At 50.7% G+C, this 18,010-nt stretch overlaps 1 protein-coding gene across 1 annotated transcript in view; it reads left to right on the top strand.

The window, feature by feature from the left end:
* Positions 1–217: 217 nt before the first annotated feature.
* Positions 218–18,010, top strand: part of KLHDC4 (kelch domain containing 4) — a 41,381-nt gene continuing 23,588 nt past the window's right edge. The window contains exons 1-3 of the mRNA XM_021713200.1: positions 218–352; positions 5,085–5,183; positions 6,411–6,547. Coding sequence (XP_021568875.1) covers positions 236–352; positions 5,085–5,183; positions 6,411–6,547 — 353 coding nt within the window. The 5' untranslated portion in view covers positions 218–235. The remainder of the gene's footprint in view (positions 353–5,084; positions 5,184–6,410; positions 6,548–18,010) is intronic.

Raw genomic sequence — 18,010 nt, 5'->3', positions numbered from 1 at the left:
CGGCAGTGAACCAGGTGGGCTTGTCCAAGTGGAAGCTCCCGGTGGGGGGTGGGGTTTGGGATGAGGTGACATGTGGGAATGCACAAGACTGCACTCTGAGCAGGCCGCCTTGGAGGCCAAGCTCTGTGTTGCTGGCAGGCGCTGTCTGGTGTAACTCATAGATCGCCGGCTGGTCAGCACTCACAGGAGGTGGCTGGCCAGGCTGGGACTTGCCATGGGGCTAAGCTTGGGTCTCATGTGTGCTGCTTGTTTGCCCATAGGAAGATCTGGAAGCTCTCATAGCCCATTTCCAGACACTCGATGCCAGCAAGACCCAGACTGTGGAAAGCCCATGCCCCCCGCCCTCTCCACGGTAAGCAGACTGGGGCTCCTCCTGTATGCTGGGAGCCACCGTGGTCGGTGCCACGGCTTTACACATGCCCAGCGCTGGGACAGTGCATCACTGCTTCCTATCATTTAATTCTGGAGCCCCATGGTAGGGCCATGGTCCCTGTCATGCACGGCCTGGGCCTGAGCCTGGCCAGGTTGTGGGCCAGTCATGGGAGCTCACTGGAACTGTTGGGGGAGGCGATCCCCCAGTGAGCTTTTCTTTGGTTTGGGGGTCGTTTAAAAGTGCCCATCAGAGCTGGGCTCGGTGGCTCAGCCTGTAATCCCGCGCCTTTGGGAGGCTGAGGTGAGTGGATTGCCTGAGCCCGCGGGTTCGAGACCCGCCTGGGCAGCGAGACCTCATCTCTACAATAAATCAAAAAATCAGCCGGGCGTGGTAGCGCATGCCTGTAATTCCGGCTACTCAGAAGGCTGAGGCGGAAGGATCGCCAGAGCCCAGCAGGTCGAAGCTGCAGTGGCCGCTCCTGCACTCGGCCGCTCCGAGTGAGACTCCAACTCAAAAAAAAAAAAAAAAAAAAAAAAAGTGCCCATCAGGTCGGGCACAGTGGCTCAAGTCTGTTATCATAGCCCCTTGGGAGGCCGAGGTGAGGGGATTGCCTGCCTGAGCCCCTAGGTTTGAGAACAGCCTGGGCAACTTGCGAGATGTCAGCTCTACAGTATATAAAAAATTAGCCAGGTGCGGTAGCACACACCTGTAGTTCTGGCTACTTGGAAGGCTGAGATTAGAAGGATCACACTGGGGTGGCCATGAGTGTGCCATTGCACTCCAGCCTGGGCTGGAAAAATAATAACAAATAAATAAATAAAAAAAAGTACCCATCACAGGTGGAAAGAGAACATTACAGCTTTTTGCTGTGTTTGTGATGCTTATGTTCATGCTAGGCTGGGCATAGTGGCTCACGCCTTTCATCTCAGCACTTTTGGAGGCTGAGGCGAGAGAATTGCCTGAGCTCAGGGTTTCGAGACCAGCCTGAGCAACATGGCAAGACCTTGTCTTTACAATAAATAAAAAATAGCCGGGCATGGTTGTGCATGCCTGTAAACCCAGCACTTTGGGCGGCCGAGGCGAGAGGATTGCCTGAGTCCAGTGGTTCAAAACCAATCTGGGCAACTTGACAAGACTGCATCTCTACAATAAATTAAAAAAAAATTAGCCAGGCATAGTGGTGCATGCCTGTGGTTCCGGCTACTTGGAAGGCTGAGGCGGAAGGATCACCTGAGCCTAGCAGGTCCGTGCTGCGGTGGCTGTGAGTAGTGTGCCACTGCACTCCAGCCTGGGTGACAGAGTGAGACTCCGACTCAAAAATAAAATAAAAAATGTTCATGCTGAAGGTTTGATTATCAAACATATAATTAATGTTAACAATGAAAAAATTAATGTTTAAAATGAAATGTTCACTTCATTTTAAATGAAGTGAAAAACCTCAAGACTCTTGGGTCCTGCAACCCCTGGGGAATGTGGGAGGCCAAGGTGAGGTTACGCCTGGCCCCTCTCCTGCCCAGGGAGCATGGGAGGCCGTGGGTGTGCTTTCCCTGGCCCCCATCCCCTGCCCCTTCTCCTTTACCTGGAAGTGCAGGAACCCGCAGCAGGGTCTACACCCTGCCCCTCCCCTGCCCCACTCTCATCCTCTTGCTCCTGCCTTCCCTTGCTTGTCGGTGGAGTGAAGGCTCTGGAGTTCTGTTTCGCAGCTTGGTGACTGGAGGCGCCTTGAGTTCGGTACCTGGGAGGTCCACCCCACCATGGGAAACTCCCGTGCCTTCCAGAGGAGGGGCAGGGAGCACACTCACAGGCTGCCTAGGCTTGTTGGGTTGAGACTTGTTTTGCTTCATTTCCCTGAGAAAGGAGGGTAGGGCGTGCCTGATGCCTGCTAGGGAAGGGCAGTGGTGGCTCTGGCTGGGCCAGGCCTTGGGGAGGTTGGCACATTGGCCTGATGTGATTTCTCGAGTAGTGTTTGGTGCTTTTCCACGGAAGGACAATAGGTACTCAGTGAAAAAAGATTTGGGGTCAAAGGAGTTTGGGAAGCACTGTGTATTCGTCTACTTTTTTTTGTGGCCAAATACACATAACATACAACTTGCCATTTTGGTCATTTGTAACTGCAGCTCGGTGGGTTTTTCACATTCACAAAGCAGAAAATCACCACAGCCTTTTGCTGTGTTTGTAATGCTTTTAAATGTTCATGTTAAGGGTTTGATCATCAAACATGAATTGATATGAGCCATTTTATTTTTTATTTATTTATTTATTTTTGAGTCGGAGTCTCACTCTGTTACCCAGACTGGAGTGCAGTGGCCGCTCCCAGCCACTGCAGCCTCGATCTGCTGGGCTCTGGCGATCCTTCCGCCTCAGCCTTCCAAGGAGCTGGAAATACAGGTGCATGCTACCATGCCTGGCTAATTTTTGATTTATTGAAGAGACAAGGTCTCGCCAAGTTGCCCGGGCAGGTCTTGAACCCGCGGGCTCAGGCAGTCCACTCGCCTCGACCTCCCAAAGTGCTGGGATTACAGGCTGAGCCTGGCCCCCTGTCTGCTTTCTATTGCCATGAATCTACCTGTTCTGGATCTTTCACATGAGTCGGGTCACTTGGTGCTTGTTATTTTGTCCCCGACTTCTTTCCCTCTGCGTATTTGCACGGCTCATCAGTGCTGTGGCATGTATCCAATGTCCTTCCTTCTTAGTATGAATCATATTTTGTGCCTGTGCTGCGTTTTGCGTGTCCCCCATCTCTTAGCTGTCTCTTCCATGACTGTGGCGAATGGTGCTGTCATGAATGTACAGGACAGGCATCCACTTGAGGCTGTGCCAGGAATGGTGTTGTTGGGTCATGTGAATTCCTGAGTCGCTTTTGAAGGGCCCGCCAAGCTCTTTTCCACAGGAACTACGCTGTTTTAGTGCTAGTTCTTTACTGCAGAATTTCTCATCCTGTGAAACGTTTCTTTGCTCAACAAATCCTTCAGAGCAAAATAGAGTTTGCAGATTTCCCAAATTTGCCCTTGAAACCTGTTTTTCCTTCGAGAAATATCTTTTGGAATGAGCCTTAGGGAACTTTCTTTGGGAACACCATTACAGAAAAATTTGAAAGAAGGGTGTCTTCCAGTGATTGCCCTTATGGTCACTGTGTCTTCCATTATTCGTTTTTTTTTCTATTTTTTCCTTTGAGCTGGAGTCTGACTCTGTCACCCAGGCTGGAGTGCAGTGGCATGCTCACGGCCATCACAGCCTTGACCTTCCACCTCAACCTTCCAAGTAACTGGAACTTCAGGTGCACGCCACCACACCCAGCTAACTTTTTGATTTATTGTAGAGACAAGGTCTCGCCATGTTGCTCAGGCTGGTCTCGAACCCCTGGGCTCAGGCAATCCTTCCTCCTCTGCCTCCCAAAATGCTGGGATGACAGGTGTGAGCCACCACACCTAACTTCTGTTACTTTCAACAGGAGTGGTGGGACTGTATCTGTAGTTTCCTTATAACCATTCTTTTGTCCTCATGTGTGAAATTAGTAGAAAGTTATTTATTTTCCTAGCTGCAAAGTGTCTGGGATGTATATTGAAATGCCTAAATACTGAACTTTTTAGAACAATCCTGAGGTGATTTAAGAGGATAGACTCTAAAACAGGGCAGTTCTGGAGAACTTGGTCTATAAGTAGGATTGTCTAGGCTTGATTCCTGATGAGTTTTAGAGCCAGATGCAGTGTGACGTGGCCCAGGTCTGGGGCTCTTCTGGGAGTGTGGTCCTGGTACTAGTTTTAGGGGTGAAAGGTGGATGGTGGAGGTGGCACTTTTGCTTCCTTTCTAGGAAGTGCAGGGTGGCCAGTCCCTGGGGATACGTTGTAGGGAGGGGCCTGGTGCTCACGCAGCCGTCAGGGGTTGTGACTGTGTTGACTTGCTTCTGTATCTCTCCTCTTGCAGGTTAAATGCTTCCCTCTCTGCTCATCCCGAGAAAGATGAATTAATCCTGTTCGGAGGTGAATATTTCAATGGCCAAAAAGTAAAGTATATATTTTTTCTTTTCCTCCCACATTTTCAAGGGTATCATTTGAAGTAAGATGAACTCAGAACAGTGATGTCCAATACACGCCAGCCCTGTCACTCCCCTCTGGTGGACTTGTTCCTGAGCCTCAGGCTGATGTGAGATGTCCTGGGACGGTGCAGGACCTGAAGTGACCACTGGTGCTCGTGGTCTGCAGCCAGTTACTGGTGCTGAGCTGCGTGCCCTCACTGTGGTGGCCACACTCATGGCTCTCAAAGCTGCTTGAATGGGAAGCATGCCAACACATGTAGGGCTCACTCCTATTTCTGAGCAGTCCAGAAAGACCTGTGCCTCTGAGCCGTCGATGAGGCCATCACACTGGTGTGGGCTCCCTTTGGCCCCGCGGGTAGTCGTGTGGGTCTTGCTTCGCCTCTCCCTCTTCCTCTGAATTTCCATGCATTTACAATGTGGGCTGACTTCGGGGAATGATGACTCTGCCGAGCAGCACAGGCTTTTGGAACCTTACGGGTAACAGGCTCCGGTCTTCATTGTATCATCACCCAGGATCCCGAGGCAGCCACATAAGCTCCTGCATTGACGTGCCTTGCCCACTCTAGGATGCAGGTTCTGGGATCGTCATGTGTAAGATCGCTCTCACCGCTGACTGTCATGTGACCTGCCTGAGAGCATATCAGTCGTGACTGAGGGTCCTTTTCCTTCCTGCAGACCTTTTTGTATAACGAGCTCTATGTCTACAACATCAGAAAGGACTCCTGGACCAAAGTCGACATCCCCAGCCCCCCTCCAAGGCGCTGTGCTCACCAGGTAACGTCAGCGCTGACTGTTTGCCTCCTTCCCTCTTGAGTGTCTGAGAGTCTGGGAGACCCCAGGAGGGTTTGCATGGTGGGCAGCCTGGGCCTTGCCATCATCCTGGCTCTGCTCTTTTCTGCTTGGACTCCTTACTGAGCTTTTGCACACTTCCGAGTCTTCCTGTGAAGTGGGCAGGTGAGCATGGGCTCCCCCGGATGGGCGAGGATTGGAGGAGATACTCCACAGAGAGATACCAAGTGTCGTGCCGGGTACGTCACAGCCACTTGGCAAGATGCTCACTCCTGTGGGCCCAAGATCCGGACAAGGTGGTGGAAGTGAGAGTAGGGAAGGTGGCGGCAGCAGCGCTATTATAGAGTGTAATGAGCTGTAAGGAGAGGGTGAGGAGTAGCATGGGTTATCGTTGTGAGCTAGTTTCCTCTTATGCAAGGAGAGTAGTGTCAGGGCTGTCCTGCTTCTGTCAGGCTGCAGACGGTGCTCTGTCACCCATAGGGACATATAACCTGTACCTAGAACAGTTGGGCTCGCTCAATAAACAGCTGGGATGACTGCCTGCTTCTCCAGTGCAGGGAAACATGGTTGGTTACAGGCATGAACCACTGTACCCGGCTTGAGCCACCACTCCCTGTTACAGTATACATCTTGAGCTAAAGACAGTCTGTCTTCAAATGATATTACATCACTTCCCATAAACTGTAAGAACCCAACAAAGAATACCCACACTCTCCTAAAAACTTCCCTTGGCATTTTGAGAGTATAGGTCTGCCGATAGTACGTTTTTAAAGTTTTTTCTAAGTGGCAGCTGTTTTTGCTGGATATATAATTCTAAACTGAGAGCTGTTGCCTTAGCACTTGATAGGTGTTCTGTTTTCTGGCTATTCATTGTTTCTGAGAGATCAGTATTCACTCTTATCTTAATTCTCCTGTATTTAGTGTGTCCTTTTCCTCCCTCAGACTACTTCAGAGATTTTTTTCTTTGTCATTGGCTTCCCATCAGTTTGGTTTTGATATATCTTTGTGGTTTTTCTGGGAGTTTAACTGCATGTATGTTAGGCTGTATCATGTGATCTAATGTGGTCATGGAAATCTCTCTGTTTCTTCTTTTCCAGCCTTTTCTTTCTCTGTCTCTTTTCACTGGGAGCAGATGCTGCTCCGCCTGGTAGCCTCTGGAGCTGGCCCTGCGCTGTGTGGCCACACCCTGACTTGTTGCCCTTCTCTTCACAGGCGGTGGTGGTGCCTCAAGGTGGCGGGCAGCTGTGGGTCTTTGGAGGGGAGTTTGCATCTCCTAGCGGGGAGCAGTTCTACCACTACAAGGATCTCTGGGTCCTGCACTTGGCCACCAAGACCTGGGAGCAAGTCAAGTAAGAAGGGGGGTGAGATTCCCGTGCCCTGGGCCTGGCTCTCTGCTGCCTGTGTGCTGAGTGGAGTTAGACTCCCGGACTTGGGGGACGCTCAGGGCATAGTCCTGGGAGACTGGTGTTGCTGGGCTGCTGGGTGGTGAAGGAAGCCCGCTGTTTTCTCTGCACTCTTCACAGAGAAGCCCAAGTGGGTAGCAGAGAGGGGTCTACCAGCTGCCAGGCACTGCCAGGAGCAGCTGGGTCAGCCCTGCCTGTAGACATCTTCCTGTCTCTGCTCCTGTTTGTCGTGTTGTGCTGTGATTCTTCCCTGTGGCTGCCTGTAACCCTGGAGGAGCTTGAAGATTCGAGCTTGCGGAAGCACTTCTGATCCCTGTCGCACTATTGACTACAAGATGTTTCTCTAAGAAGAATTCTTGTTCTGTGTCAGCTGGTGTGGACATTGTGGTGCTGGTGAGAGACAGGACAAGAAACATTTACCTTTCAGTGAGCGAGGCCCTGTGGCCATCGATGTTGACTACAAGATTTTTTTTTTTTAAGTTGGAGTCTCACTCTATCGCTCAGGCTGGAGTGCAGTGGCATACTCACGGCCACTCCAGAGTCGACCTGCTGGGCTCCAGCAATCCTTTTGCCTCAGCCATCCAAGTAGCCAGAACTACAGGTGCACACTACCACACCCAGTTAATTTTTTTTTTTTATTGTAGAGATGAAGTCTAGCCAAGTTGCCCAGGCTGGTCTCAAACCCATGGTCTCAGGCAATCTACTCGCCTTGGCCTCCCAAAGCGCTAGGATTACAGGCTGAGCCACCGAGGCTGGCCTACAAGATATTTTTTTAAGAAGAGTTCTTGTTCTATGTCAGCTAGTGTGAACATCGTGGTGTGTTGAGAGGCAGGACAAGAAACATTTACCTTTCAGTGAGCGAGGCCCCGTGCCTATCGATGTCAATTCTGTCTCTATCAGAAATTGAGAGAGTGGGGTTTTCTGCTGCACATTTACCACAAGCGTCTCCTGCAGTCAGAAGCCGCACATCTATGTATCTGCATGGATTATGTAGATGCAGAAGCCTCATGGGCCAGCAGATTGAGGGTGGGGTCGTTAGCATCCTCCTGGGGGTGGCCTGGCCTGGTGGCCGAGGCCTGAGTCTTACTTAGGGCATGTGTCTCCACGTCCTCCTCCTAGGGATGGCCAAGACCATGATCCTGGCTTAGAATATATCTCTCCGCATCCTTCTAGGAATGGTCAAGGCCATGAACCTGGTTTAGGGGGGCATGTCTCTGCATCCTCCTTGGGGTGGTCAGTGCCATGAACCTGGTTTAGGGCACGTCTTTCTGTGTCCTCTTAGGGGTGGCTTGGCCTACACTTTGCTTAGGGCACGTCTCTGCTGGTAAAGCAGTAGGCTAGAGTGTCCTGGCAGTGGTGAGACAGGCTGGTAGTGCAGATCCTTTTCCAGATCTGAGAACTCTGACCTGGGGGAGATGCTGGTAGGGGTGTGCCTCTCACTGGAGCACAGGCTCGGTATTTAGCGGAGAACCTTATAGGGGTGTCGAGGCTCACTCACTTGGCTTTTGCCTGAAGTGTTAGACCATCGAATAGAGTCTGCTGTGCATGGGAGGTGCGACGGATGCACTGTGCTCATCGCCGGCACAGAAGGACTCAATGGCGACCTGCAGAGGAGCAGAAGGAGCCACGGGGTGGGTGGCTGTGTTCCCAGGGTCCAGGGGCTTGCACTGGGAAAGGCTCGTTCTTGTGGTAGGCACAGCAGTCAGGAAGTCATCTTCATATTAAAGTTGATTTTCTTATGGCTGTGTTGCAACACAGCTATCCTTCTGCAGTTGACAAGTTTCTGGGCTCAGTTCCTGTCAACTCTCCTCCTCTGCCTTGATCATCTTTTCCAGAGCCCGGTTGTTACTTAGTGGCTTGCTTGTTCCTCCCTGGCTGAGTTGATTCTTGATATTTTTTTTTTTTTTTGAGTTGGAGTCTCACTCTGTCGCCCAGACTGGAGTGCAGTGGCCGCTCCCGGCCACCGCAGCCTCGACCTGCTGGGCTCCCATGATCCTTCCGCCTAAACCTTCCAAGTAGCTGGAATTATAGGCATGCGCTACCACGCCCGACTGATTTTTTGATTTATTGTAGAGATGAGGTCTTGCTGCCTAGGTGGGTCTCGAACCCGCGGGCTCAGGCAATCCACTCACCTCAGCCTCCCAAAGGCGCGGGATTACAGGCTGAGCCACCGAGCCTGGCTGATTCTTGATATTTTAATGGCGTTTTATCAGTGCCAGAAGCTTTTGCTCATCGTTTCCAGGTGGGAATGGTAAATGCCTCAATGAAAGAATATATGTAACCTAGTGGCTTTTCTGGGCCTCATGTTGGCCTATGGCTGCTATTTGAGCTATTTGTAGCATGGACGCTTCCTTGTGGCCTTCAGATCATTGGCCTGGAGTGACTCTGTAACGCTGGCCATCGGAGTCTGTGCCCAGGAAACAAGGATGCCCCACTGATGCCTGGTTATGCAGAGCGGCCTGGCCCTGGTCTCCCCTGCCACAGCCATAGATGGTGCCCCCTTGCCTCAGCGTGCAGCTCGGTGGCACAGTCACACATGACATTCGGGTAGCCCGTATTGAGTCAGGATTGTCTCTGATGAACAGACATCTTATTGCTCCGATTTGAATGTGAAAATTGGCTTAAAGGTACACCACAGAACTCTTAGATACTTTATTTGTTTTTTAAAATTTTATTTATTTATTTATTTTCCTGGAATTGGAGTCTCACTCTGTCTCCCAGGCTGGAGTTCAGTGGCACACTCACGGCCACCACAGCCTCGACCTGCTGGGTTCAGGTGATCCTTCCGCCTCAGCCTTCCAAGTAGCTGGAACTACAGGTACATGCCACCACATCTGGCTAATTTTTTTGATTTATTGTAGAGATGAGGTCTCACTGTTGCCCAGGCTGGTCTTGAACCTGTGGGCTCAGGCAATCCTGTCACCTTGGCCTCCCAAAGTGTTGGGATTATAGGCATGAGTCACCATGCCTGGCCCTTAGATACTTTATTAAGGTTGTACTGGAGACACGCCATTCCATTGCCTTTCTTAATCTCTCACTGTCGGTCTCTGGATATGTCATGGGGCGGGGGTGGTGCCTTCTGACTGGGAAGTTGCAGCTGTTTGAGTGTAGACCGGGAGGTCAGGGCATTAGGCCTTCCCCCACCTCGTGTCTTACTTGGCCAAATTTTAATACATGCTGACTTGCATGTCTCTGCTGCTCAGCACAAGCCACTCCTACCATGTCACATGCTCCTGGCTGGGAGACATTGTCTGTAAGGCCCATGGAGCACAGAGCAGCCTACCTGCTGTGCATGAGGGGGCGTGACGTGGGTGGTCCTTCGTCATCTCGGTGCTGAGCCCGTGCCCATAAGACAAAGGGTGTCCTGACCGTCCCGTGGCTGCAGCCTGTCCCCTACCCACCTGCCCAGGCGGTGTCTTGAAGCCCGTTCATGAGCACCTATCACTTGCGCGACGCCTTCTCTTACTGTTATGGTGTGCCGACTCCATGCATGTGTTAGCTAAGGATCCTGACCTCGATGCTCACGCAAAGCCGCAAAGGATGGGCCGTCCCCATCTAAAGACATGAAGGCTCCTTATGGGAAATGACACCACAAGGAAGGCTAGGAACAGCGACGGGGGGTGGGGAGAGAGTGCTTAGGACTTGAAATGGAGTTGTGTTCAGGCCAAAGCTCCTGTGAGTGTAACAGATGGCAGAGGACAGTGCAGGGCAGGCCCCAGGGTGCTGCAGATGGGGGGAGAACTTTCCATCGCCATGCAGACAGCAACACCTGTAGTCTCGTTGGATTCTTTTTTTTTTTTTTTTTTTTAAGTCAGAGTCTGGGTTTTACCCTGTTGCCCAGGCTGGTTTGCAGTGGCATGGTTATGACCAAGGCTCACAGCAGCCTTGGTCTCCTAGGCTCAGGTGATCCTCCCACCTCAGCATCTTAAGTAGCTGGGACCATGCCTGGCTAATTTTTATTTTTATTCTTTTATTTTTTTTTTATAGAGATGAAGTTTCACTGTGTTTCCCAGGCTGGTCTCGAACCCTGGGCTCAAGCAATCTGCCTGCCTTGGTCTCCCAAAATGCTGGGATTACAGGCGTGAGTCACCGTGCTTGGCTAGTCCTGTTGGAATTTTAAATTTGTGTGTCCCTTGACCCCAAATTTACTTCTAAGATTAGATCTTAAAGAAGTGGTCCTTCTCATTTTCTGCAAAATACATGTACAAAGATATATACAAAAAAAAAAAACCAGGATGCAAACAACACATGCCTGGAAACAGCCTGTGTGTCTATGTATGTGAGCGTGTATGTGCGCACACTGGAAAAGCAGGCCAGATAGTCTGGCATGTGCGCACACGTGTGCAGGAAGGGTCTGGATTGCTGTCAGGTCTTCATCTGGGCCCTTGATCTTGTGTTGGTACCTTTTCTGGCACCACTCCATTTTAATTACTGTAGCTTTGCAGAGTGCTTTGATAGTTTGGAGGGCTTTTTTCGTTTACTTAAAAAAGTTTCTTTGCTGTTTCATGCACTTATTTTTCTCATGAGCTTTGCCATCAGTTTTTCAAATTCTATTTTTAAAATTCCAGTGGGATTTTGAAGGGATTGCATTTATTTATAAAGGGCATTTAGAAAGAATTGACATCTTAAGCCCTCAGTCCTCCCAGTGAAGAATGTTGTGCATATTTCCATGTTGCTAGGTTTGTCCATTTATTTTTCATCTTTGATAATTTGGACCCTGTAGTGGTGGTGAGAACGCTGAATCCTAACCACTACATCACCAAGGAAGCTAGGTTCGTTCTTCAACTTTCAGTCAAGTTTAGAACCTCTTGGAAGTAGAACAGTGACATCCCAGGGTGTGTGCTGATGATGCCTTTTCCTTATGCCTGGGGTCTCCAGACATGCCTGAGTCAGCGTCCACGCATGGGTGCAGTCTGGCTCCGAGTATGCTACAGGGGCAGTGCATTGCTGATGGGTGTTTTCTTGATGACTTTCTGTGCTTACCCTCACCTTGTGCTTCTGCAGGTCCTGGGCCGCAGCCATGCTGCCTGGGGGCAGGAGCCGTATTCTTGTAGTACTTGATTCTGGGCCTGTTTGTGCTTTGGAGCTGACCGTGTGGATGGTGAGGGTTGTCCTGGCACTGGCGCCTCTGGATCTATCTGTGGGGAATCAGTGCCTCACGCCATGGTTCTCCAGCGTGCCTCTCCCTGTGGCTGCTGAGGGTTCAGGAGCATGGTGTCCTGCCCACTTGCCCAACATCAGCCCCACTCAGAGCAGGGTGCTCCTGACCTACACCGCATGTGGACTTATTTTGCCTGGCTTTGAACATCATCTGAGTGGAATCTTACAGAGGACGCGGTCTCATCTGGCTTTTTTCACTGAATATTTTGTGAAACTTGTGGTGAGTTGTTCACTAGTCACCATGTCACATTCTGTTCCATAAATGTGTCACTGCACGTCCGACCTCGGGCATGCGGATGGTCCTGGTTGGAGTTCCTGGGGATGAGGCTGTTGTCAGTATGCTCATCGCATCTTCAGTGAGCACGCTGTGGACCCTGTGAAGTGTTTGTCCAAGCGTGGAGTGAGGGTTGGTGTCACAGGCCTGTCGTGTTCATGCACCTCCCCTCTGGGGTCGACGCACATGACCACGCGGCTCTCGTGTGTGGGGTCTCTTGTACTTCGACACTTTAGTGGGTATTTTTGTAGCACGTTTGACAGCAAGTGGACACTTAATGATAGTCTTTCATTGTCGTCTCCATTCTGGCAGCAGATAGATTTGTTTGACATCATAATGGCTTGAAAATGAGAAGAAAAATAGCATCACTAACGTCAGGAAGACCAAACGTGAGTGGGGTGCGCGTCGGCGCCTCGTTTGACGTCGGCGCGCGTGACCAGCGTTGGCAGCTATTTTGAGATTCCTTCCGTCTATCTTGAGTGGGTGGTGCCTGCAGCACTGCCCTGTGTGGATTTTGCAGTGAGGATTCTATGTACTAACTGGCTTTGTTTTTGCTGTAGAAGGTCTGAAATGTGTGTGCGCTTCTCTGAGTGAGGGGAGGTGGGTGCAGGGCAGGAGCATTCGCAGCCAGTGATGTTTGTGAAAGGGGGTCTGGGGGTGGGAGGAAGAGAGGGATGAAGGAAGCGTCTTCCCTCTTGTGCAGACAGATGTGCAGCCGGTGACCGCAGGTGTACTGTGATGCGAGCAGCAGCCCGCTGGGACTAGGGAACGCTCGGAAGGCAGGGCCTAGTGTGTGCAGGCTCTTTCCCTTGACAGAAGAATGTCAGTGAGGGTCTCGGCAGAAAACACAGAGGTTGGGCACAGCTGTGGGGAGGCTCACCTGTGGAGAGGCCTGGCTGCAGGGGAGGCACACCTGTGGGGAGGCATAGCCATGGGGAGGCTTTGGAGGACAGCAGGAAGGGTGGGGGAGGGGCAGTGCTGCTGCACTGGGTCTGTGGTCTCCCCACTGCGGGTGCTGGGCTGGAGGCAATGTGGGGGCCTCTGGAAGGAGAGGAGACGTTTCCCCTCTCCTCCTGGGCCTTGCTGGTGCTTCTGCTCGGGTCTCCCTATGCTGGGGCAGAGCCGGGAAGTGGGGGCCCCCACCCGAGCAGTGTTGTACCCGTGATGGGAGGTCCTGGGATGCCGGTGTCCCTCACTCACCGAGGGTGTGCCTCCACCAGTTCAGGTTACTGTTTGACTAGGTCAGAAAAGCCAGACTTCGTTGCTTTTTAGAGATGAGGTGTCACTATGTTGCCCAAGCTGGTCTCAAATTCCTGGCTTCAAGCAGTCCTCCTGCCTCAGCCTCCCAAAGCACTGGGATGACAGGTATGAGCCACTATGCCTGGCTAAAAGCAGGCGTTTTTGAAGGCACACCCACTTTCTTTTCCTTTCCCTGGAGGTGGTACAATTGAGGAAGGAGAGAAAGATTCTGGTGTCCCTTGCCTCTGAGCTGGTGCCATCCTAGGTAGTCATGTGACTTGCAGACCCAGGACAAGGCTGGGTGATTATAGAGCAGCTTCAGTGTCTCATCTCCCCGAAGAAGACCCCTCCCCCTCCAGCAGGTCCCCCAACTCCTCTTCCCCAGCCCTGCCTCTGTCTCTGTGGATCTGCCTATTCCATGTATTTCATGTAAGTGGAATCAAAATACGTGGCCTTTTGTGCCTGGCCTCTTCAACTCGATGTCAGGTTTTCTTTCTTTCTTTTTTTTAAAGTAGGAGTCTCACTCTGTTGCCCAGGCTTGGAGTGCAGTGGCATGCTCAAGGCCACCACGGCCTCAACCTGCTGGGCTCAGGAGATCATTCTGCCTCAGCCTTCCAAGTAGCTGGAACCCCTGGACTTAGGCAGTCCTCTCACTTCCGCCTCCCAAAGTGCTGTGATGACAGATGTGAGCCACTGCTCTGGCTAGCGTCCTGTTTTCTTTTCTTTTTTTTTTATTAATCAATATTTTTTATTATGGTTTTGTGGGGTACAGTTAAGGGTTAGGTGTACAATTACGTTTCATTCAGGCACCCTGTTGATAAGAGGTGTTTTCCCATCCCCAGACAGATATTTGCTACTGTTAATCCCATCCCCTTCCCCCCCATAGTTTCCCAGTACCGTCAGTCATTTTTTTATAGTATTACATTGGATGTTCAAGGTCCATTATATGAGTGAGAACATGTGATACTCGGATCGAGCGTCCTGTTTTCAAGGATTCCTCCATCTTGTCCACAGAGCCCAGAAATCAGTCTCTATTATGACCAAGTGCTCTGTGCACAGTGGACCACATTTTGCTTATCTGCTCCGCTGTTGATGGACGTGTGCCTGGAGCATGTGGTGGGCTGTCCACCTGGTGTGAGCACACTCTGCTGTTCCAGAACAGTGTAGTCCCTCGTGGCATGTTTCTCAGGACGAGTCCCCATCACTCAGCGATGTGTGACTGGAGCGTCTAGTGTTGTCAAAGGTGAACTCTGGAGTAACTCAGGGAAGCATCTGCATGCTGAGTGCTCGCCTGTATTTGTACCTGGAGTCCGTGGTGCGTGCATGTTTTCCGTGCATGTCACCACAGCGGCCCCTGAGAGTGCCTGGTGATGATGCTGGCTGGTATCCTGGCCGTTGGTGTTCCCTCCTGCACTCGGGCCCTGATGGGCCGGAGCACTTGCTCCCACACTGCGCGTGTGTTTTGTGCTGTGTGTAGACTTCTGCTGGGTGGGCATGTTAATTCTTAAGACCACATGATTAGGAGTGACGGCAGTTGAAAAGCTGTTGGAGAGTCACAGATGAGTGGGCCTTTTTGAGTGGCTTAATTTTTCTAAAGAGGACTGTGGAATCTTTATAGAAAAAATTTCCCTTTTTAGTTACAAAACACAGTGATATTTGGCTACTGCCACGAAAAGTTAATTGAGTCCTTTGTGCCAGCTGAGTTGGAGGACAGAAAGCCCAGGGTGACAGGTGGCCCTCACCTGGCAGGGAGGGCTCTGGTATCCCTGTGGGCTGAGGCTGCGATGCCATGTTTCCAGGCCACCGGGCCTTGGGCTGATGCTGGTGGCACTCAGGTCCCCTTGTCTTTTCTTCAAGTAGACTTGGCCCCCACCCGCTAGCTGAGCTGTTGAATGAGAATCTGCTCCCCAGATGGTTCTTAGGAAGTCATATGTCAGAGCACGCCTCACAAGGGCGCCTGCTTCTTGCCAGCATGTGATGCTCCCTCTCATCCACATTCTCATGCTTGGTGTGCACAGTGAGTCTCTGCCCTCAGCCCTCACCTAGGGTCTGGATTTGGGAGTGAGGCCAGCTTGCAGGGGACTGAGGGACTTCGTACCTGGGGATCCTGACAGGAGTTGCATGGATGAGGCTGTCTGAGAGGCTGGTGCTTCAGGTTGGATGAACAGAATATGGTATCTGGAAAGGGTGCTGGTTGCTTCTGGTGACTTTCAACGGATGGGTTTGGTGGTCATGTTCAGTGACACATCAAAACAGGGGTTGATAAGGTCTTACAGGAGAGAGTCCTGCGTGATCCAGCATTTGAAGGACCGTGGGAGCTGGGTTTGTTGTAGCTTGAAAGCAGGCTGGCTGGGCAGTCCTGATGAGGCGGGGCATCATTCATCTGGGCCTGGGTGAAGGGTGGACATGGATCAGATGGCTCTAGATTCCTTTTACTTTTTCGATTCTGTGTGTTGATGTATTTCTTAGGGTACTGCCATTTGTGGGGTTTTTGTAAAACCTTGTGAGTGGGTTTTTGGGAAAGTTATAGAATGTGCTTGAAAATCATGGGGGACTATTACGTTCCACAAATAGGTACTGAAGTTGCGACCGGGGTCGTGACCGTCCTTTGCTAACTGGGTTTACTGCAGTCTTTGTGGGGGAGGTGTTCGGACCAGGGACTCCTGCCAAGAATTGAGGCTGGCCAACAGGGAGGAGAGCTGCCTCCAGGAGGCATCTAGATGCTCCTGGCCATGGGCCTGTTCAGGCCATGCTGCAGCCCGGAGTGTCTCTGTGTGCCCGGTCTTCTCCGAGCCCAGGTGCCCATGCTCCTGTGTAGGTGTAGCTTTACCCGCAAGCGACCTGAGTACCTGGTGCCCCAGTTGTGCCTCCCAGGCCTCTTTGTTTCTGGTGGTTGTCTCCCTGGCTGTGAAGTTGTGCCTGCTCCCTGGAGAATGCTTGGGCAATATGGGAAATAAAGATAGCAGTAAAGCCATTCAGAACTCCCAGCGCAGAACCTTACATAACATGGTGCTTTGTAACCTGCCATTTTACTTACTGTTTTTTGAGCATTTTCTCATAACATGTAGTATTTTAAAGAATATGATTTTTTACATCTTTATCAAATTGTTAAGAGTAAATGATGTCTCTGCTCTTACTTGAAGTTTGATTACTGGGGAGGTTGATTATAGTTTTATTTCCATTATTAGTCTGTATTCTTGGGGTTTAAGTTTTCTTTTCCTTTTTTTTTTTGAGTTGGAGTCTCACTCTGTCACACACTCATGGCCACTCTGGCTTTGACCTGCTGGGCTTCTTCTGCTTCAGCCTTCCAAGTAGCCAAAACTACAAGTGTGTGCTACCACGCCTGGCTAATTTTAATTTTTTAATTTTGGAGATGAGGTCTTGCCAAGTTGCCTGGGCTGGTCTTGAACCCATGGACTCAGATAGTCCACTTACCTCATCCTCCCAGAGTGCTGGGATTACAGGCTGAGCCACTGAGCCTGGCCTTTTTTTCTTTTGAGTTGGAGTTTCACTCTGTCGCCCAGACTGGAGTGCAGTCGCACACTCATGGCCACCCCAGAGTCAACTTGCTAGGCTTTAGCGATCCTTCTGTCTCAGCTTTCCAAGTAGCCAGAACTACAGGTGTGTGCTACCATGCCCAGCTAATTTTTGATTTATTGTAGAGATGAGGTCTCGTGAGTTGCCTGGGCTTGTCTTGAACCCACAGGCTCAGGCAATCCACTCACCTTGGTCTCCCTTAGTGCTCATTACAGGCTGAGCCACCGAGCCCAGCCTGCTTTTTCTTTTTTAAAAATTGCCAAGTATTTTCCTATCAGTTTTATTGAAGTATAATTACAGAGAGTAGATGTATATTTTTTTTTTTTTTTTTTTTTATTGTAGAGATGAGGTCTCGCTGCCCAGGCGGGTCTCGAACCCGCGGGCTCACACAATCCACTCACCTCAGCCTCCCAAAGGCGCGGGATTACAGGCTGAGCCACCGAGCCCGGCTTAGATGTATATCTTTTGAGTGTACAGTTAGATGAGGTCCAGAAAATGTGTGACCACTACCACGGTCCAGATATGGAGCATTCCCATCATCTCAGAAAGTTCCCTCCTGCCCGCAAGCCCTGACTCGGCAACTGCTGTGTTCAACCGTAGGTCGGTCTTACCTTTAAAGGATCTCACATGAACGGAATTGCACAGTGCCTCCTCCTGCTCACATGACATGTTTGAGGTCCGTCTGTGTTGTGTCAGTGACTAGCCCCTTTCTGTTATGGAGAAGCACTCCAGAAGCACTTAGATGCGCCACACTGTATCCATTCACCCACTGAAGGATGTCTTGGCTGCTTCCAGCTTCTATTGATATCAACAAGTGTCTGTAGGTCTCTGTGTGAAGCTGCTTTTTCCTTTGCCCTGAGCAAACATCTGGTATCACATTGCTAAATTGCATTGCTGTTTGTTTCACATTGTAAGAAACAAGGTGATTGTTCTCACCAGCACTGTGTGTTCCAGTTGCTCCCCATCCTCATCAACACTTGGTGGTTTCTTTTTATTTCAGGCACCCTGGTGGTGTATGGTGGGAGTTTGTTGTGATTTCAATTTGTATTTCCCTGACCACTAATGATGTTAAGCGTCTTTTCTTTCTTTCTTTCTTTTTTCCTGAGTCATAGTCTCACTCTGTCACCCAGGCTAGAGTACAGTGGCCACTCCTGGCCACCGCAGCCTCGACCTGCTGGGCTCCGGTGATCCTTCCGCCT

Source organism: Carlito syrichta, unplaced genomic scaffold, assembly GCF_000164805.1.
Source record: "Carlito syrichta isolate Samal-C Ts95f unplaced genomic scaffold, Tarsius_syrichta-2.0.1 Scaffold304337, whole genome shotgun sequence".
NCBI classification, from domain to species: Eukaryota; Metazoa; Chordata; class Mammalia; order Primates; family Tarsiidae; genus Carlito; species Carlito syrichta.
This window is presented reverse-complemented; position numbering and strand designations above follow the sequence as displayed.